Source organism: Peromyscus leucopus, chromosome 14, assembly GCF_004664715.2.
Source record: "Peromyscus leucopus breed LL Stock chromosome 14, UCI_PerLeu_2.1, whole genome shotgun sequence".
Classification (NCBI taxonomy): Eukaryota; Metazoa; Chordata; class Mammalia; order Rodentia; family Cricetidae; genus Peromyscus; species Peromyscus leucopus.
In genome coordinates, this window is record NC_051075.1 from 6,715,249 (window position 1) to 6,737,095 (window position 21,847).

General features: G+C 38.2%; 1 protein-coding gene across 2 annotated transcripts in view; it reads left to right on the plus strand.

Annotated features, from left to right (window-relative positions):
• Positions 1 to 21,847, plus strand: part of Agmo (alkylglycerol monooxygenase) — a 289,744-nt gene that overhangs the window by 166,403 nt on the left and 101,494 nt on the right. The window contains exons 13-14 of one of the 2 annotated variants that reach the window (XM_037210501.1): positions 6,036 to 6,102; positions 6,193 to 6,582. The exons of the other annotated variant lie outside the window; for it this stretch is intronic. Coding sequence (XP_037066396.1) covers positions 6,036 to 6,068 — 33 coding nt within the window. The 3' untranslated portion in view covers positions 6,069 to 6,102; positions 6,193 to 6,582. Of the gene's footprint in view, positions 1 to 6,035; positions 6,103 to 6,192; positions 6,583 to 21,847 lie in introns of those variants that run through there. 2 annotated transcript variants of the gene reach the window in all.

Consider the following 21,847-nt stretch of genomic DNA (forward strand, 5'->3'; position numbering starts at 1 on the left):
CTTCTCTTAATTATTTTTATATATACATATATACATATATATGTATATATATATAACTTGCTTAGTATATTTAATATATATATATATATAACTTGCTTAGCATATTTAATGTTATTATATTTAAATATGCTTAGGGTTGACCATTTGGGATTAGATAACCTATTAACAGGCTGATTCTCCCTCTTTAAGCAGTCACTAATTGCCTATAGCACATGATTTTTGGGCGGAACCTTGTGAAATTCTCTCTCCCACGCTGGAACGACAACTGGTGCCAACATTATGTAATTCTTTTTAAGTGAACGTATTGTTATGATGTCCTGAGTGCAACTCCTTGTCTGTCTTCATTTCTATTGCTGTGATAACACACCAAGATCAAAATCAACTTGGAGAGGGAAGGGTTTATTGGTTACCACTCTCAGGTGACCCCCCGAGTCTGAGGGAGGTCAGCACAGGAACTCAAGGCAGGAAGTGAGGTGGAGTCTGTGGAGGAATGCTGCTTATTGGCTTGTCTCCAAATGGCTTGCTTGCCCTGTTTTCTTATTCATTTCAGGACAACTGACCAGGGGTGGTTCTGCCTTCCTGTGGGATGGGCTGGCTCACATCAATCATTAATCAAGAAAATACCCTACAGACTTGCCTACAGGCAACATGATGGAGGTATTTGTCTCAATTGAGGTTCCTCTTCCCAAATTATACTGACTTGTGTCAAGTTTACAAATAACTAGCACACAGTCAGACAGAAGACAGTAACTTGCAATAGATTTCCTTGTCCTCTTGCTCTCACTATTTTTCTATCCTTTTTTATTCAGTGCTTCCTTAGCCTTGGTGTAAATGTGCCTGTGGGCATAGCTATTTATGTCATTGTCTTAGTTAGGTTTTTATTGCTGTGAAGAGACACCATGATATGCAATGCTTATTAAGGAAAAATATTTAATTGGGGTGGCTCACTTGCAGTATCCGAGGTTCAGTCCATTATCCTCATGGCCAGAGCATGGCAGTGTGCAGGAGATAGTAGCTGAGAGTCCTATAACTTGCAGGCAACAGGAAGCCGATTGAAACACTAGACGGTATCCTGAGCATAGCAAACATCAAAGCCTGCTGCCATAGTGACACACTTCCTCCATCAAGGCCACACCCACTCTAACAAATCTACATCTCCTAATAGTGCCACTCACTGTGAGATTATGGGGGCCAATTACATTCAAACTGCCACAGTCATGTATACAAAATGGTCCTGTGTGTGGTCAAGCTTACATGGATTGACTTATGTTATGGAAGCGGTGTACACTCAATGGAAACTACACTTGGAATTTTGAATACTGATCTTCAATATGCCATATAATTTCTTGAAATATTGGCCTGCAGGCTCCAGTCACCCTTCTTGGACAGCCACATGATCAGGATGTTGACAGGGAATACTCTTCTTCAGTGTTGGTGCTCTGTAGCTTAGAAGTTTGGAGTTAAAGTTTAACTTACAGTATTTCAAACTAATGATTTGTTTTTGAAATTGTTACTGCATCCTAAGTTGGACAGAATTTGCATAGGGATGTAAGAGAGACACTTATTTGTACATATTTCTTTTTTTTTCAATTATTTGCATTTTAGTGCAGGTGACTTTATATTTCACTGAAGAGAGAAACAAATAGTTTGTGATGTCATCTATTCTACAGTGAGGTCCTCATTCGTTTTGAAGTCAAACAAACGTAAATACTATTAGCCCAGCTCTGCCACTTAATTCATTATGTGGCTTGTAGAAGTTATTCCCCAAACCATGCTTTGGCCCTTATATATAATTTTCATCAGGAAAAGGGATAATAAAAGTATTAAGTAGCCTATTTCTACATCTAAAAGGTTAAGATACTGTCTGCAAAATGTATCATAGTATCTGACATGTGAGTTGTGAATTCTGTTAATACTATCTCCTGCTCTATACCACATATCAAGCATGAGTTCAGGCTGAAGACAGTACTTTGAGAATTAGTGCATTTGTCTCTTTTGTTTCCATTTGCTTATGTTATACTATTCTGGTTTGTTTGTTTTTATATTATTGTTATTTAGATGCCTATTTATATCTTTCCTTGATTGTTTTATGTTTTGTTTTTTAATTATTTAATACAGTTTTAAACTTTCTTTTTATTAATTCTTTGTGTCTTTCATATCATGTATCTCGAATCTATTCATTTCCTTTCCCTTCATATACACCCTCTGCTCTTGCAACCTCCCACCCCCAAAGAAAAATAAAATAAAAACAAAAGGAAAAACCTCATCATTGAAGGTATAGTGTGACACAGTGAATCATGCAACATGCATTAAACCCTTTTATCCATACATCTTACTTGCAAGTGTTCATTAAAAAAGTCATTGGTCTGGTTGGAGGCCTCTAGTTTCTGCTACACTATCCTACACTATCGATGCTGGGCCCTCCTTGGGACTTCTGTTGGATATTCTGCTGCTGGCCCGTGTGGTGGAGAACCAGCAGCTTTGGGTCTGCAGGATCTGCCCCTTCACATGCTCCAGCAGATCACAGATGGGGTGGATGTTGTGGGGTGGTCCCCTCATAAACCCTGGTTCTGGACCAGTTGGTAAGTTGCAGGGTTGGACAGCCCGCCAGCTCTACCCCATCCTCACCACCAGGGCCAGCTCCGGACAAAAGCAACAGAAGTTACTAAGATACTATTTAACCCATGAAAGCTTGTTCTGTCATCTACTAGGTACCTAATGTCCAGCAGTGTCTCTGTATGGATATTTACCTAGTGGGTGGTCTGGAGAGCTTACTCTGTCTGCCCTTTGTCCTTGCTTCTGTTGCTGTGAGGTGACAACATGACCAGGCAATTCTCATCAAATTAGCATTTAATTGGGGTCTTGCTTACATTTTTAGAGGCTTAGTCTTTCATTGTCATGATGGGGAGCATGATGCAGGTAGGCATAGTGTTGGGGAAGGAGGTAAGAGTTCTACATCAACTGGGAGAGCTGCCATAGTGCACAAGAAAGTCATTGCAAGGACCAGCTAATGAATATATATATATATATATATATATATATATATATATATATATATAAAATGAGTATATATGCTAATATCACTAAAACATAGAGAATAAGGTTCTATGCAGTCTCCAGCTCAGTATCTCCATGTCCAATGAGATATTGTGTAGGTGGTCAGCAATAAGGCCTTATGTCAGTTTGTGGAAAGCAACTTATAGTCTTGGCAATAGCCTGGACAGTTTGGGGATTTCCATGGGGCCCCTTTGGCCAACAACTCAGTTAGATGTAACCCAGCTGCAACATTGGAAACTTCATTTGGTGAGGGATGGCCAGTTGGGACTCTCTCTCTCCCATTATTTGGCATTTTCATTTAGATCACCTTCATATATGTCTATAGTTTAGGAAGTTCTACTGTGTCAAGTTTTCATACTACTCTCAAATGCTCTAATTGTAGCTGTTTCTCCCTGCATTCTCTCCCACAATCCCCTCTCTTCTCCCCCTCCCCACTGGATTCTCCCGTTCCAGTCCCCACCATCCTTCCATAACTGTCTATTCTATTTCCTTTTCCTAATGAGATTTATCTGTTCACTCTAGTCCATTATGTGTAGCTACTCTCTGTGGTTCTATGTATTACAGCTGTGTTATCATTGACATCACAGATAATAATCACGTATAGGCCGGGCGGTTGTGGCACACGCCTTTAATCCCAGCACTTGGGAGGCAGAGGCAGGTGGATCTCTGTGAGTTCGAGGCCAGCCTGGGCTACCGAGTGAGTTCCAGGAAAGGCGCAAAGCTAAATAGAAACCCTGTCTCGAAAAAAAATCATGTATAAGTGAATACATACCATATTTGTGTTTCTGGGTCTGGGGTTACCTCACTCAGGAAGATTTTTTTTCCAGTTCCATTCGTTTTCCTCAAAATTTCATGATGCCATTTATAATGAGAGAAAGAAGGGTGTAGATTTTGATGGGTGGTGAAGTGGGGAGGATCTGAGAGGAGATGGGGGAAAACCATAATCAGAATATATTGTATGAAATAAATCTACTTTCAATAAAATAGAAATATATTTATTTTAAACAAAAGATGCTTTCACTACTGTAGTAGATACAGAATACTAAGGCATAGAAATGCCCAAAGCATAAATTTAAGTTATTATACTTTTATAAAGTAAAAAGATATTAAAACTTGAAAACATCTTTCTGCTTTAAAGTTGTTCATCTCAGATATCTTGACATAGCAACAAAATAACACTTCAAGTTTTCATGTTTCCATCCCAATTCCTCTTTTGTAGCTTAAAATCTTATTTAAAGAAACAAACAAAATAAAGATGAGTGATTAGTTTCCAAATTCACAGAGATGTGTTTATGTTGTGTGTCAAGTGTCCCCCCACCCAGGCATATCCTGCCCTCTTGTTCCAGTGTCATGTGACACACGGGGTTGAGTTACCTAGCATGTTAGACAGGAGATGCATCCTTGCTGGGGACTTTGGAAGTTCTTGCTGAGCTAGAGAGAGTAGCATGTGAGTTCCTAAGGATCATGGGAAAGGGCTTGGTGTGAAGTGTGACAAATCATGTCCATATTCACAGAGGTTATCGTTAGGGAAAAAAATCAGCCCCTTGATTAATTGGTCTGTCTGAAATCCTGTGCACACCACCATTAGTGTGCATTTCATTCACCCTTTTGGAAACAAGCTACTTATTTTTCTATTCAGATCTCATCATCATACTTACTTATTGATTATTTTTGCCCATTACAGTCTTGGTTGAACAGTTCAGTTCTTTTGATGGAATATAAACCAAAACCTGTGCATTGCCCCTCAGTTATGATATGTGCAGTAATTAAAGACAACACTCACAATAGCAGGAAAAGGACTGTTTAATATTCATTTATTCAATAAATATTGAATTTGTAGTGACAGCACCTGCCATTAGATGCCACTCAACAAAATTGAGGTGAGCATATTGATGTGACTTTTAAACTAAACAGAAGACTGAATTAAATATGTATTGGTTTCACACCTTAAAAGCTAGGCAAACTAGCACACACCAGTAACCCATTGGTGGAGAAACAGAAAAAGGAGGATCCCTGAAGCTCACTGGTCAACAAATCCAGCCAAACCAGTGAGCTCCCAATTCCATGAAGAGACCCAGTTTCAGAAAATAAAGTAGAAAGCCATAGAGGAAGACCTCGATGTCCACCTCTGACCATTCTGACAGATTCACATGTCCGCACAGCAAGTCAAGATATAGACGAAGATAATCCATCAGAGGTGATTTGTATCAGCTAAATGTGTTAACCTATTTCTTGTGTTAGTTATGACCCCTTCTTTCCATTAAGGAATTACCAGGTAAATAAGATAAAACTGCACTGAAGTATTGTATTCTCTGCTTGTAAAAGGAGGAATATACTAGTTTTGACATAAAATTATAAATGACCCCATGATGCACTGGACTTTGTGTGGTATTCCCCAACATTGATATCACAGCCAAAAGAAATATCCATACATGATAATTTTCTGTGCATCATCTTATTAAAACACTTATAAATTAAAGGACACAGCCAGATGCCTGTTAGCCTAGTGTTTAGAAACCTGAGGCAGGAGGACCACAACTAGCTTGAAGCTGCCTTTTGCTGCATAGTGAGCTCTAGTATCTTGGCTTCTAGATGGAGAATGAATTGAATTCAGAAAAACAAAACAAAGGGGTACAATGATGTATTCAAATAACATCATTATTTGAAAAGGCTTAGCTCTAAGAATTTATCAAGTGAAGTTGCTTTTGCCCTTTATGTTCAAAGATATTTTACTACCTAGAATTTTTCCACATTGTCGTATATATTTTAAGTAACACAGATCTAGTATTTCTGATAAAAAATAAATTCTGTTATGATCAAATTACAGATGTTAGAAGGAAAGTTTTGCATTTAGGAACATCGTGTTTTATATTTTAAAAATCAGTTTAAGTGTACTTGTTTTTATTTTCGTTTAGTATTTGATTGTTTCATTTCATTTTATCTTTTTTTCATTCTGTTTTACTTTCGTATGAAAACAGGAAATGATCCCCTGCCAAGGGCAAACATGTTGAATTTAGTTTAACATCACAAACCTTGGAATTTTGAGTAAGTTCTCAAATGGATACAATCCCTATTAATTATATTGTTTGGATAAAAATAGAGGGCATGCCTGACGTCTAGTTTTGTGCTTTCCAGCCTTCGGACTCAACATCTCTGCATTTTTCCTGGCTCCTGGTGGGTGTAGTCTGTCAGGACAGCAAGGTGAATTCCTAACCACAGCTTAAAGTAAACATCGTTTGCTCCACAGAAATTATTTCCATATCACTCCTGGTTTTCTTCTCGGCACTGGAAAAGGAATGCCTTCCCACACACCTTTTCCGACATAATCACCTGTCCCTGATTTGAAATAACAAAGAGCCTCACATTGTGCCTCCTCTCCTGAGTGTACCTGGTTCTGTGCTGTGATTTATGACCTGAACATCCAACACTCCCCATGCATTCTCAAGAAGGCCTTAAATGAAAGCAAACGCAAACTTGTGATAGAAAACCTTGTCAGCACACATGAAATTAAACACATGCATGTTCTAATGTGTGGTTTGCTTCCTTATGTGTACTTTTAAAACGATGAAAATAGGTGAGGATCCATGATGGACAGGATTTCACATTCCAGACCTGAGATCTGAATGGTATCCTTCCATAGGGAGAAGGCATGGGATATTTAGCGGAGCATCCCATGGTTTCTACAAGGACATGGCAAAGGCTAGTTTGGGCTCTCCATGGTCTGAAAAGCAGTTGCACCGTCATTAACCACAAGGCCAGAATGCCTCATTCCAGATGCTCGGGCCAATGGACCGTAAAATTGCGACGCATTTCGGGCCAAGTCCAAGATTTTAAAAGCCCCCACCCCTCTCCGCTCGACAATCTAACCCCCAATTCCCTCTGAAAAGCTGCTCATTATTCGTCCTCTGCCCCCTGATCTAAGCAAAAGAAATCCTTCTGGAATCAATTAGAAATGTCTGCCCTTGATGAGGTTTGCACGTGAGTTTAGAGCTGTGAGGCCGTGGTAGTGGCGGCCAACAGCTGCATTTTCGGGTGGTAAAATCTGAGGAGGAATTTTCCAGGGTTTATTTACCATCATAAAATTTTTTTTAATAGGCAAGACATGTTGAGAGACAATCTTGTGTGCCTTTGAAAGTGAAGTTAAATTAGAATTGTATGTTTATTTCATTCATAATGAGGAGAGTGAAGATCTGTACTGGATCTGCTGTTTCCTCGGGAGGTTGTCCCCAAAGGTTAGACATCTGAACAGGGATATTCTTGCTGGAAGGGAAAGGGGGAGACGCATTTATCTCTTCAGTCATGGTAATGGCTTGACAAGTGAAAACAGTCAAGAGTAATGGAAATCAGAGTCCACTTTCTTAAATAATGTGAATTAACAGAACACTTTATTTATTTGTAGATGTTAATTTACATGTGATTTGGTCCTTTATCATTACCTAATGAATATGCTGCTATATAATAACAAGAAGCTATCGATCCACAGTGTACCTTCACTTTTAACACTTTATAGTTGTACATATATATACATGCATATGCAGTAACATTTAAACTTTGGTAACCATCATGCCTTTCCTTTCCTCTGGTATGTGACAGACATACTCACTGGAAGTTTAGTTTCATTTCTCACGCTATCTAGTAAAACAGTCTACCAAGTGAAGATTTCGTCAGCACACCGATCATTTATTCCGTCAAGAAATGCTGTCAACCCCCTTTGCCAACCAATCGTACCACTCATGCAGCATTTTAGCCCCCAGATATGCTAATTAAGTCAAAATGGAAGCAGATTACATGTTTTCATTTGTATTTTATGCATATGGGCCTCCATGTACATATGTATGCATGTTTCATACCTGCAGAAGCCACAAGAGAACATTGGGTTCTCTGGAACTGGAGTTTCAGGAGGTTGTGAACCATCTGATGCAGGTGCTGGGAACTGCATTACCAAGCTCTTCCAGGAGAGCAAGTGCTCTTAAATCCTGAGCTGTCTAGCCAACTCTGTAAGTTAAAATAGTTCTCACCTGCTGTTACCCCCAAAGTATTGCGATTGCTGTGCACACAGTGGTTGAGGTGCGCAGTGCTGTGCTCTCTTGTATTATCTATTTCAGAACAAGAGGGATAAGTTTACATTTATTTCTTGTGAGGAAACTGCCCACAATCAGTTCGATTCCTAAACAGAAGTTTGGTAGGTCATGGAATTTTATGAATTTCTGATGCATGGCACACTGACATAAAGTTGGCTAAAGAGCACATTGTGCCTAACCAATTCCAGAGTAAAGTGACACATACTGGTAACAACAGGAACAAAGCTGATCCTTTAAAAATAATGCCTCCTTTATGACTGTTGACATCCAGATATGGTCAGCATGTCACCAATAAGGCAGGCTTTCTATAGTTAAGAGAAAAAGTCACACTCAACTTTTAGAAATAGATTAATGTATTTATGTATGTATTAATACATACAGAAGAGGGCACAAGATCTCATTATAGATCATTGTGAGCCACCATGTGGGTGCTGGGAGTTGAACCCAGGACCTCTGAAAGAGCAGCCAGAGCTCTCAACCTCTGAGCCATTTTTCCATCCCACTTTCAACTTTTAAAGATATTCTAGGATTTACTTGTTCAAACAGTTACAACAAGGAAATCTTGACCGATATGTCCACTCCTGGAGGGGCATTCCCTATATCACCTTTCTTAAAGATGTTCAGGTCAGTATGAAACTCCAACACTTAGAAATAGCAGCTGGAGGGAGGATGGCAAGGGAAGCTATAAAGTCTAAGACAGGAGAAAACAGAGATCTGCTCATTCTGACCCTCAGTTATGAGGGGGCTCCCAGCAGATGCGGCAGCAACAGTATCCAATAGTGTTTGGGGGCGCAATTCAGAGAAAAGTAGCCACTGATGCAGAGTGGCTGATTGAAACTCTCCACTCCACTTGTAAATTCGCTTTGTACTTAGTATGTCCTTCTTTATACACTTTACACAATCCTAACGCATTGGCAAATGTAGGCTGTTCATATAGATGATGTAGATGGTTATGCACAATTTTCAGACTTTTACACTGGCTGCATCTTATGCAAGCCGAATTTCCTATTAAGATCCAATACTGGGGAATCTCTGCTAGGGACCTGGTATATACATGCAGCATAATAAGTTAATATCTCTTCCTGTGTTTATCTCTGATAGTCTCTACCTAGCCTTAATCCAATATTAAGTTTCTTTGAGATATAGAAAACCTGGACTCAGATTCTAAATACACAAATGTTAGGAATTAATGCTAAGAGAAAAGCTCCTTAATTCTCAGTTTCATCATCCATGAGATCAAGAGAATGAGTGTAACACAAATATTAAACAGTCTTATTAAAAAAAAACCTCAGTGCCAGCTATTGGAGTAAATTCTGAAAAATCAGCGAAGCAGAACAAGCCACAGCTAACCTCACCTCGCCAACTTCTCAGCCAATCCTGTTTCCTCAAACTGGAAGTCTCTGAGTCCTCATCTGAATGAATGGATCTCAGTTGAACTGCTGCTAAAAGCCTAAAATCTTAAAAAGCCTAAAACCTTCTAGTTCCTGGTCCTCATGCCTTATATATCTTTCTGCTTCCTGCCATTACTTCCTGGGATTAAAGGTGTGTGTCACCATGCCTGGCTTCTATGTCTACCTAGTGGCTGTTCTATTCTCTGACCCCAGATAAGTTTATTGGGGTGCACAATGTATCAACCACAAATGAAGAACTTTCTAATACTATCTCTGTGTTTAAGATTCCATGCTAGATGCATGATTAAAAAAGATTAAAGGTCTCTTGTTTCAAAGAGAAGTTTCTTTGATGAGGGATGAAGACTACACTTATTTGAGGTTATAAGAACAATGTTACCAGGGCATGGTGGCACACACCTTTAATCCCAGGACTCAGGATGCAGAGGCAGGCAGATCTCTATGAGTTTGAGGCCAGCCTTGTCTACAAAGTAAGTTCCAGGAGAGCCAGGGCTGTTACACAGAGAAATTCTGTCTCGAAAAACAAAACTAAACAAAATAAAAACAAAAGAATACTGCTTCTAGTTTGTTAGAGAACACGCTGGCTTAGTTAACGAGTGGTGGGAGATTCTGCTCTACCAACCGTGACTTCTCCAGCACTGAGCAGTGAGCTAGGTTTCCTGTACCAGGCATGGTTTTCCCCTTGTCGAGCAGGTCTGATCTTTGCAACCAATGGAGACCACTGCCCAAAACCATGACCAATAAAAATGCAGGGTTATGGATCCTGATCCCAGTGGATACATCTGCAAAACTATTCTGCACCCAAGGCTCAGGGAACATTGTAGAACAGGGGAGGGGCCAGAAAGTTTATAGAGCTAGAGGATTAGGAAGTTTGCTGTGAGATTGTGTCTCCTAGTAATATCAGTAATATTACACCCATAGAGTCTCACCAGTATGACTGCCCCAACTTGAGCTGCACAAAGGACAATATCAGTGGACATGCCAAATCAGATGGAGAAAAGTCCATGAGACCTCAATCCTGCACAAAGAACTGTAGGCAACTGAGTGAAGCTAGGAATGGGAGAGGTCTTTCCCAGAGAAGAGCAGATAAATCGGTTGTCCAGTGCCAAACCCTGAGTTCTGAAAACATATATAAAGTGACATTATATGGACTTAACACGGTATAGTTAGAAATATCTATGTATATACATATATACATGCAATGAAATCTGAAGGACATTGGAGATGGGTATATGGGGCAGTTTGGATGGAGGAAAGGGTAGGGAGAATGTGACTATATCATAATAATCTCAAAAATAAAATAAAATAAATTAACAAACCTTTAAAAAAAAGATAGTTTATTTGGGTTCACATTTATGTAATTATGGAGAAGAATATAATTCCAGAGACTCAGAAAGCAGTGGGTGTGGGAGTTGGGTATGTCATTTTCTGTTTTACGGTATGTGAGAACATGGAAGGCACAACTGAGGTGATTGTGATCTGGTGTTTTGTGAAAATGTAACTGTGCTTTGGTGTGTTTACCTCTGCTACATTGAATGTTAATCCAAATAACTGAAGAATCAAAGCAGATGAAGGAAAACCGGTTTTCTTGCTTTAAAATCACCTTTTGGGTCGCTTCCTTGGTGGCAAGGGTAGAGCTCACGGGGCGGGAGGGGGGGATGAGGGGGGTCTCAGGTCAAAGGAAAGGATTGAGATTATACGAAAGAAGCCTGGGCCAATATTAGATATTGGAACATCGAGGCCAGTTTCTTTGATTAAATAAGAAAAAGTCTGTAATAAAGCTTTTAGAGAATCTTTTTTTTTTCCCTTCGGTTTATTGAGACAGGGTTTCTCTGTGTAGCTTTGCTCCTTTCTTGGAATTCACTTGGTAGTCCAGGCTGGCCTCACAGAGATCCGCCTGGCTCTGCCTCCCGAGTATTGGGATTAAAGGCGTGCGCCACCACTGCCCGACTTTAGAGAATCTTATTGCCAAGAACTGATGATAAGTGTGCAGAAAGAACATCCAGTAAGATTAAATTACTGGTCATGTGCCTTCAGGAATGGCAACCAGAGGCATACATCTGCTATTCTCTTTTTATATAAAATAGTGTATAAGTTACTGAAGTGTCATTCACAGAAGATCTCAATGTGAGACACATCAGTGGTTTCTAATAAACATATCAGGTGTTTAATCAGAACACATTAGGCAGGTTTACTTTTCCATATTTTTAGTTATACTGTGTGGGAAATACAATGCAACTCTCTCCCTTTTTTTTTTTAATTTCACCAAATATTTTCTAGATAATTTGTTGAATGTGCTTGGTAATTTTGTATATTATTTCCATTTACATTTAACCCCTTTCTTCCACCCAAAATGACACTTACATGTCAGGTTTCTTCTATTTCCAGGAGAACCTTCAAGGGTGATGTTTACCTTTCTTTATCTCTAACCCAACCCCGGTAAAAAGCAGCCCAGAAAAAATAAGCACTTGACTAGACACAGCATTGTGTGTATTACAGCCTTAGGGTACAATTCACAATGATTCGTTTTACCCAACATTTCACATTAACTTTATTTTGTATAACATTCCTTCACAAGATGTTCTACATTTTTATGGGGTGAAGGTGATTCTGGGGCTCAAACTCAGGCCCTCATTCATGCATGCTCTCTGTCACTGAGCTAGTCTCTTAGCCCTGATTTTCAATAATTTTTTTTGTTGAACTATTCCCTTTTCCCTCCGTGAATCTTGACTTTCCTTCTGTATTCAATGCAATTTCACTTGCTTGGGTCTCCTTAGTAATAGCCTAAGTCATGTATCTTAGGACTTCGTTCCCTCTCAGTGTATGTTGATGGGAGACTCTCCAGGGAGGAGTCACAGCTGAGCAACTCAGGTGTCTTTTGAAGGTCGAGCTCTTTAGGATGCACTTGGGAGAAAAGGACTGCTAAATAAACTAAGTGCCCCATTTGAGTTGGGAGTTCCGGGTTTCTACATTCTCTTCCCTTCAGATAAACCCTCTTACCAGTACAACACATCCTGATACATTTGAAAGTCAGAAAAGACACAGACCACAACAATTTACCCTAAGAAAATGTTTGTAGAGCTCAAAATCCATGAGTGAACGAACTTTGCTTTCTTTTTTTAATTAAAATTTTTATTTTAGAATTTTGTTCATGAATATTGTGTTTACATCACTTCCTCCCCACCTTCCACCTGTGAACTTTACTGTCCAAGAATAAGGGCATGAAGTAGCTACTTCTGATGTAAAGACAGGCCTGATCTGCTGTGTCAAAGCTATGATGATAATAGACTGACTTAACAACTCACCCCTCAGAAGTAAAGGCAGAAATAAACCTCTGGAATCATAAGCTAAATCAAGTCCTTAAGTACATTGTATCTGCACAAAATTACTTCTTTTAAAATTTAAAATGGTATTGAATAAACTAAAAATGTTAGATTTTAGGTTTTAAAAACCTGGCTGAACGTTGTTTTCTTGAAAAATTTAAAGATAAATATATTCGATTTTTTCTTCAAAATCAACACTCTTGCTAGTCTTTCCCCAAATAGTAAATCCTGTGAGCTATTTCTCATTTTGCGGTGTAGTAGAGAAGAAATGTACACACTGGGCAGAAACTCATATGCACATGCAATCCAGAATGAGATGAACCTTTTCAGTACAAGGAAGAAACAAGAATTATTACAAATTCCGTAGTTTTATGAGGTTTCTTTGATTATTGTCTGTTTATAGTTTGTTTGAATATAGATTATTTATAAATTCATCGTGTTACTTAATAAATATTGTAAGACTGCAAAAGTATTTTCTATTCATAAAACTATGTAATAAAGTCAGAGAGAATTAGGTAAATTAAGATGATATTGAATATTAAATGCTTTAGAGAAAATCAAAGTTCTGGCCACACAGAGAGCCTATACTTTCTCAGGTCAGCAATGAGTGGAGGAGGAGCTCTGAATGGAGAAATTGTATGCTAGGCAAGGTTTGAATACTTTTAGGCCACATGAAGTTAAGGAGAGCTGGCAAACAGAGGACAAGGATTATACCCCTGTGGCTTTAAGTTGTGGAAACAAATGAGAGGTTTAAAGACGCGAATTAAAACCTGACTGTAAATCCAGGAAGAACTGCCTGCTTTTGTGAGTTCTCACCAGTTGAGCTGTTTAAACACTGACATCTTCACTTTGCACAAATGCCTACATCTATAAGTAATTTTCCTATGGGGGCACAAGAAATAAATATAATACTTGTAATATGTACATTTAAATCTGAAACATAATCACCAAAGCATTCAATATTAACCAGTGGATCTAATTTTTAAAAGATAAGAATGTATAGTTCAAATCAGACAACTCATTTCATACTAAAAATTATTCCATTTTCAGCATTAAAGTAAAATTCTCAAAAGCATATTTTGCATATAGTCAACTTGGTTTTTAGATTTCAATGTTGAATAACATTTTTACATTATTATCTTGTCTCATATTAAGTTGCTAGTTGGTTCTGAATGTAACTTTATTTATTTATAGTGTGTGTGTGTGTGTGTGTGTGAGAGAGAGAGAGAGAGAGAGAGAGAGAGAGAGAGAGAGAGAGAGAGAGAGAGAGAGAGACATTACCCAATAGCCTAAGGACAGAAGACTAGCACATGTCCTGTTTAGATTTGAATCTCAAGTTTAGCATACTTGAAACATTGTAATGTTTAAATGTTGGAAATAGGTGTTAGGAAAAAATGAGTGTACAAAGACCAAGTTATTTACTAAATAAAATACTTGGGACCTAGACCAAGTATTATGGCTCCCTCTTTCCCAGTGGGAACTGGAGCGACTGCATCTGGCTTTCCAAAAGAAGTTTGGTTTATCTTAATGCAGAGTCCATGTAACGCTTCTATTCTATTGTTTACATTGCTGATTGAAAACTAATATACAGCATATCCAGTCTGAGGTGTCTGTTTCCAGACTAGCTTTTGTATGGTGAAGAATCCTCTCACTGGATTCTAAAATGTACCTGAATGTAAGACTTTTTATATACACCAATGATAAAAGAGCATTTTCTTTCAGTTAGCAACAAAATGATCATTCAAGATCATTAAATGCTTAAATGATCATTTCTTTGTGTAAAAGCAGTTATTATATTAGAACGTTTAGGAAGAGTTATCTTACTATTATTGAAGCACCCATGGTAATGTCCATATCGTTTACTTGTATTACGTAGATCCATGCATTCACTCATGGCCTCAAGGAATACCTATTCAGTATCAGTTTTGAGGAGATATCACTATCATAGTGGCTATGAACAGAAAGGCAGGACTCATACAAACCTAATTTGGGTTTAGACTTTGATATTTACCATATGTGTGAATATTGTTAAGTTTATGTCTTTTGGAGAAAAATAACAGGGGTGCCTTAGAATTGTTGCAAGTAGTATTTGAATATTTTTAGTAAACAGCTTAGCTTACTTGGTAAATTAACATTTCTGCATTTTTATGGCAATGTTAAATAGTAAATATTAAATAGTGGAAGTTTAAACAGTTGCTGGTTGTTACTATTCACGATGATGAGAACAATAACATCGGTACCAGGAATCAACACAGAGAGTAAGGAGGGAAAAACGATTAGACACCACACCAGTCTTTAAGTATCAGGTAGTCATTGTAATGCTGTGTCAAAATGATGCACAGCGTCATATGAATGAAGATATAAAGGGAGCATAAACAACCCATTGCCATGCATGATGAAATTTCCAAGGTGGATGTGTGTGTGGTAAGCATGAGGTCGTCATGATTTCTTCACATCTAAGAGACATGAGAGAGGTATCTAAACCAAGTAGCTTAATTTAAAGATTGGAAGGGATAAAATAACTAACAGTGAGGAATTGAGAATGGTTGGTTCTACATAGCTGTAACATTATGTGAGAATAAAAGAAAGGCAAATGATAGAAATAGAAAAAAGTAACCAAAATAAACTCCAGAAAAATTGTGTATGGATGAGGAGCATGCAGGATGCCATTGGTGAGTGGAGACTCATTTTATTGGACCACATTTTATTGGATGTGCTCTTTAATACAATAATCAAAGTAGCTTAGTAAAGAAGGAATAAGAAGAGAAAGGCAAGAGGAAGGAGACACATCAGATTCCAGCAAGTGATTCCAGCAAGATATGGAAGCAGCTTGACAGAGTAGTCACTCTGGGAGGGTGGAAGCTCGGGACCAGGAACCTGAGAAAGTTCAGAGAATTTGTCTCAGTTTCCACATTTCATTCTTTGCATCTCAAGAAAACACAATCTCATGAACATAAGACTATGTTTATCTATCAACATAAAAACTACAGAATGAAGAGTGAAGTTAAAATTTCAGATAAAATTGTGATGCCTTTTTCAATTAAGAGAGACTTGCAGACTCATCAAAATATCCAGGTAGACCTACCATGTTTATTAACCAGAAGTTTTCTTTTGATAGCCAAGAAAATCTGTGTTCATATATAAATTTAAGTTACATTTATTCCCATGAGAAAATCTAGACCTGAAACTATTGTCCCATTTTAAGAGCAGCAACATCAGCGCTGTATCAGCATTGTATAAAACAACTGAAACTCAAGAAATGCACTGTTTAATTATAACACATGTTTATGTAATTTATTCTTTTGGTAAATGACAGTGGCTACTATAAGTCATGTACTTTGACATATCTTTCAAGTATAGTTATCAAAATTATGTATTATTTTTAAATGGAAAGCCAAAATACTTTTAATAAATTTATGTTCAAGTTTGGAATTTTATCCTTTTAATTTGTATCAACTCTAGTGACTGGAAAGCTTGTTTCTCCCTCCCTCTGTCCCTCCATCCCTCCATCCCTCCTTTCTTTCTTGGTTCCTTTTTCTGTTCTTCCTTCCCTCCCACACACATCCTTGCAGTTGCTATCTAGGAAAGTTCTCCATCACTAAGCTACATTCCGAGTGCCCAGCATTTCTATTTTTAAGTCCCCATGTCCATAAAAAGAAAATACCTGTGTTTTCAGTGAGTTGTATGCACAGTTAAAGAAAAACTTATTGAAAACTCGTTTTTCTCTGTGTACATGAATGAATGCAAATTTCAATTTTTAAGGAATGCTCCTTTAAGACTTACCCAAAGGCAGGTTTTACCCACGATTTCAGTAGTAACAAATGTATCTCTTCTTTCCTTTTCCATGGTTCAGAATCACTTTGCAAGGCTGTAAGGCAAAACACATCTTTTGCAAAGGTGTTGTGGTTGCTATCTAGCTAATATTTCTTTTGGAATTTGAGCTTTTGAATACTTTTTCTTTACTAGATGGTAATAAGTTCTGAATAACTAAGATATCATAACTGCCAAAAAAGTAACCTGCATCTACCACAAATTCTTTTAACTCTACCCAAAGCCTTTCATTTGAATCTCAATATTTGGACTTGTCTAACTTTATTTTATATTACTTAGAAGTACAGGATATTTGGATAAGAAACTAGTAAATATTTGACATAGGCCATGACTATTAGAATGTGATATTGAAAAGTCAATTAAAATAAAGGTGAATAAAAAAGTCAACTTTTACTAGCACTAAGACAACTGTCTGCAAAAGTTTTTAGGAAAAAGACATCAATACTTTTTGTCATTTAAGTCATTTAATGACTCATTCTATGCTTCTTCCCTGGCTTGATGGGAACTGCTCTAAACTTGCCTCCTCCCTGGCTGACGAGTGGAGACCTTCAAAACTGAAGCTTCAATAAACTCTTCTTCCCTTATTTTGTTTTTGTCAACGACCACATAAAAGATAAAAGTAACCATTTTTTTTATCTTTTGAAAAGTAACTAACTGGAACCTACATTGCTGTGTGGTATTAGAAAATAGAATTTATCATTTTCCAACAATGAGTTGCAAGATACACATTAGCACACTGTTGTATTGTGGTGCCTTCTGGGACTAATCGGATATCATAACATTCTGCTTCCAATGTGGGTATATGAAAACATAAAACAGTTGGAAATTTTTGAAAGTGTAACGTGCAGAACATGACACAAAGAAATCAAAGCACTCATCAAAGGAAAGGACACAGCGTTCAGTCCATTCTGGTCTCACCGACTTGCAGAGGCTTGTGCTTGCTCTCAACCACACTTCTTAAATGAAGAAACTGGGGCCTGGAGAGGCCATTATCTTACCAAAGGTCGGACAGTTAAAAGGGTAGACTTCAGGTCCCCTTTCAGTTCATGATTTCACAAGTATGCTGTATTCCTATATAGAGAATAAAAGTCATGTCTATCTTGATTAATAGATTAAAACAAATGACAATTTCATGTCTAAATATTGAGAAAAAGAAACTTCTTAAAGATAAAATGTAGTCAGGACAGCAAACTAAATCTCTTATTCATAGAACAAATATAATTCTGAGAAATTTTCTCGAGGAACATAAATGAACCCTCGGAAAAAAAAAAAATAGTCCAATGAAGCCGTCTGGTCTGGCAAACCTGACTTGTGCTTGACGGCAGGAAGAGGGAGGGATGTGAGGGGCCGGGAACGTTACCGGGACGCCATCTGCACTGGAGCTGGAGAGGCTCAGGATCTGGATCCCATCCACTCTCAGGCAGATAGGACTTGGAAGGCCTCAGGGAGCAAGAGCGTTCATCTTGCTCTCCTTTATCCTTTGGTTGTTCTCCGAAGCAATGAGTTCTAGCAGGTTCTGTTCTTCTGACTGTTCCTTCTCAGCCACTGCAGCCACTTTGCTTTCCAACCTTCCACTCCTCACAGTGCTCCATGGCTTTGTTTTAATCCCGTTATCCTCTCTTAAGTCATTGGAAACACGTTTCCCAGCTCCGTGACTTAAAATGCCTTCTAAACGCTGTTGACAGCGAGTTTTATAAACCTTGTTCTGTTATCTCCACTGAAATCCAGGCACGTGCAGCCAATTGCTTCTCTCTGTATGTGGCGCAGAGGTCTGGAAATGATAGGGGTGTAAGTGGAGATGCACGTTTGTGAGACATCCATGAAAACTGACAACCTTGCACAGAGAGGAGATACTTCAGCGTGCTTTTTATGGCCCAGCTAGACTTGTGTAAATATAAAATAATTTCAGCACTAACCCATATTACTTTTAAGTTCATTTACTTGCCTATTTATAACATTTAATGATTTTACATTTTAAAAATCTCTGCCTAGAACTAACACCTGAAGGAAGGGTCGTCCATAATTAGGGTTAATCAGTCAGAGAGTCAAACTGCTTCAAAAATAGAGCTTAGTGATAGATTGAGAAGATGACCATGCCTAATTTTATTTTAAAGCATAGGATTAGAGTGTACACTGAAGTCTAGGTTACAACTAGAGGAAAATAGTAGTGAATGAGTAAATGACTGATGATTAAATAAGTAGACATTGATTTAAGTTCTTAAGATATTACATAATTGCTAGCATGCATTGGTGACATAATACACAATGAATAATACTGACAAATATATTGTAAATGCTTTATTAGTTTATCTATTTGTGATCCTCACTATCTGCTAGCTGTGAAATCCTGGAGTTGAAGTAGCTAAAATCATGAACACATGTAAGAAGAGACCTAAAGTCTTAACAACCATTGGGCTTTTTTTCTATCAAACTTTCGTCCATTCGTGTGCATGTTAGATACAATCTCTTTCTGGTGTCCTGTAACTTAAAGGCTACATATTTAGACATTTGTCATTAGCTGAGTAACTTTTGTATGCAGCAATTGCTTGGTATTTCCACTAGTCTTGGTTTATGAAAGTTGCTTTTAAAAGGTCTACATTGTTATTAAAGAACGTTTGAGGAAATTTTTGCCTAACAAACTTCCATTAAAAATAAAGAGTAATATAGAAGTGTATGTGGTTGGCAGGCTATCGAAAGCTATTGGGGTCCAGCCCCTTGATAGACTTCTTCTAGAGTCCCAGAAGAGATGCTACTGGTGGTGGATTAATCTGAGGGATTCTCTAATAAATCTATGTACAGGAAATTGTTTAGTCCATTCACTTTATTCATCTGAGTCAGTTCTCTCTCTACAAAGCTTCTATTTTGTTCTCTTATTTGGCTCCTTTCTTGCCTGCTTCTCCCTGCATCTTTCTGCTGTTCCCTCTAAGTTCTATCTTGATTCCTTCATCTTCGGTCTGCCCCATCTTGGTCTTTCTTATCTCGTTCTTACCCACCTAGTTCTTCTCCATCTGACTCTTCCTCATCTTCCATCTCGTTCTTCCATTTCCTCAGTAATGTTCTCCTCAAGTCTCTGAGGTTTACAGTTATGTACCCATGCAATAGTAATGCTCTGGCTAAGGCAAGGTCACCAGGCTTGAATTCCCTCAGGGTCAAAAGGAGGGGCAATAAGATCCACACAAAAGAGCAGTAATTGCCAGTCATCATCTGCAACCCAAAAGGGAAGTGACTAATGGGGAATAAAGTCAACTGAGGACTAAATTGGGTTAATATCTGAACAAAGGAGATTTTATGTGCTCAACTACATTCTTAGAAGTGGTTAGTTAAAGTGTTAGGAGTCTATCAGTGATGAGTGAAAATAAAACTGCCTTGTTTCCCTTTGACCCCTTGTCTGTCCACGCTATCTTGGCTACTGTAGTTTTCTGGCAGGGCAGGGGAGTGAATCAGTGGCTGGGCAGCCTGAGTCAGCTTGATGTACCTGTAAGTAGAAATCCTTTAGTTTTGGGTTAATAGTTAAAGGTAGATATAAAGCTAGAGATAAGACTTTGGAAAGGGAGAAAGTCAAGCTTAATTAGAACATCCACCAGGCCTTTTCAAACAGATAGTCTGGATGCTTAAGTCTGTTCTTAGAGAGTATGGAAGTATCGCTGATAACATACTTTTTTCTATCCAGGGATGGTCCTGGCTGGATGCTGCTAATGACAATAATTACAGGAAGGCTTGAAACTGGGGTTCTGGCTGCATACTGGTATTAGCACAGAAGGTTATCTAAATATTCCTTTAGTAGAGGGGAAATGGAGCCCAATAAATGTTCAACACACTGTTCTTAGAAAAGAAATTGAATGAAAAGGCTACAAATCATGAAAGAAATTTCATTGAAGGAAAACGGCTAATAATCAAAAGCCAATATCACCAAGACTCCTTGAGCCTCAGCTTGACCTCTGTAAGGTCCTTGGCTTCTTCCAGATATTAGCTTGTCATAATCAGCTGAAATACTACTTCATATTATTGTGGCTTGGAGCAGCAGGCTAGCTGTTTTTAATCTCTTCTGTAAGTCTGGTCATCCATGTGGTATAGTATAGACATTAAAAATATTAAAAATACTATACTGATTTCAGAAGAGAACAGTATTGTGGAGTATAGGTGCTTGTAATTAGATGTACAAAAACAAATCTGTGGGGGATATCTTGAAGCATGGATATAAAGTACTTTTATTTCCATAACTTCCCCCTGTGAAGTTACTCTGGTTTGTTGCTGTACAGTTTCATATATATAGAATATTAAGTTGAAGTGGTTGATTGCTGTTGTTCACCAACAGCAATGTCTATATAGGGTAACATATCAATGTTGTTTGAATCTTAGAGGTCTTTTTAATAGGAAACCCAGAGCTGGATATCAGGGTGAAAGCTGAAAGATCAAAGAAGCAAAACAGCCAGCCACCAGTTCTTACTTCTATAAAATCCTCAGCTTAAAGAGAGTGAGTTTCTGTTTCCTCACACCTTATATACCTTTCTCTGCCCAGACATCACATCCTGGGATTAAAGGCATGTGTGCTTCCCGGTACTGGGATTAAAGATGTGCAACACCAATGCCTGGCCTCTATTTCTAATCTAGTGGTAGGGTCTGTCCTCTGATCCTCAGGCAAGTTTATTAGAATACACAATATATCACCACAGATAAAGCTGATAATTCAAAAAACTAAAGAGTGATAAACTTTACTAGAATTTTTAAAGCATGTCATATAGGAATGAAAAATAATACATTTCATTCATTTATCTTTACTGTCATTAATTTCTCCATGGGTTTCCTAATTCTGACATTTGACAACCCAGCAACATGTGCCATTATGACAAAGGAATCTCTGCTGAAAAGGAAGGTTTCCCCAGTTTCTAAGGGTTGCCACTATAGCTGCATTGAATTGAATTTGAAATCTGTCAATGTTTCATGTGTTGAAGGTTTGTTCCGTAAGTTGTGATATAACTGGGAAATGGTATCACGTTTAGGACAGATGTCCAATAGAAAAATGTCACATGTTGCAGGCATGCCCTCTGAGAGGATATTGAGACTCCCATCTCCTCTACTCTTTTGCTTACTGGCTTCCATATAGTATATACCTTTGATCCTCCATGAGCTCCCCAACAACTGGGTA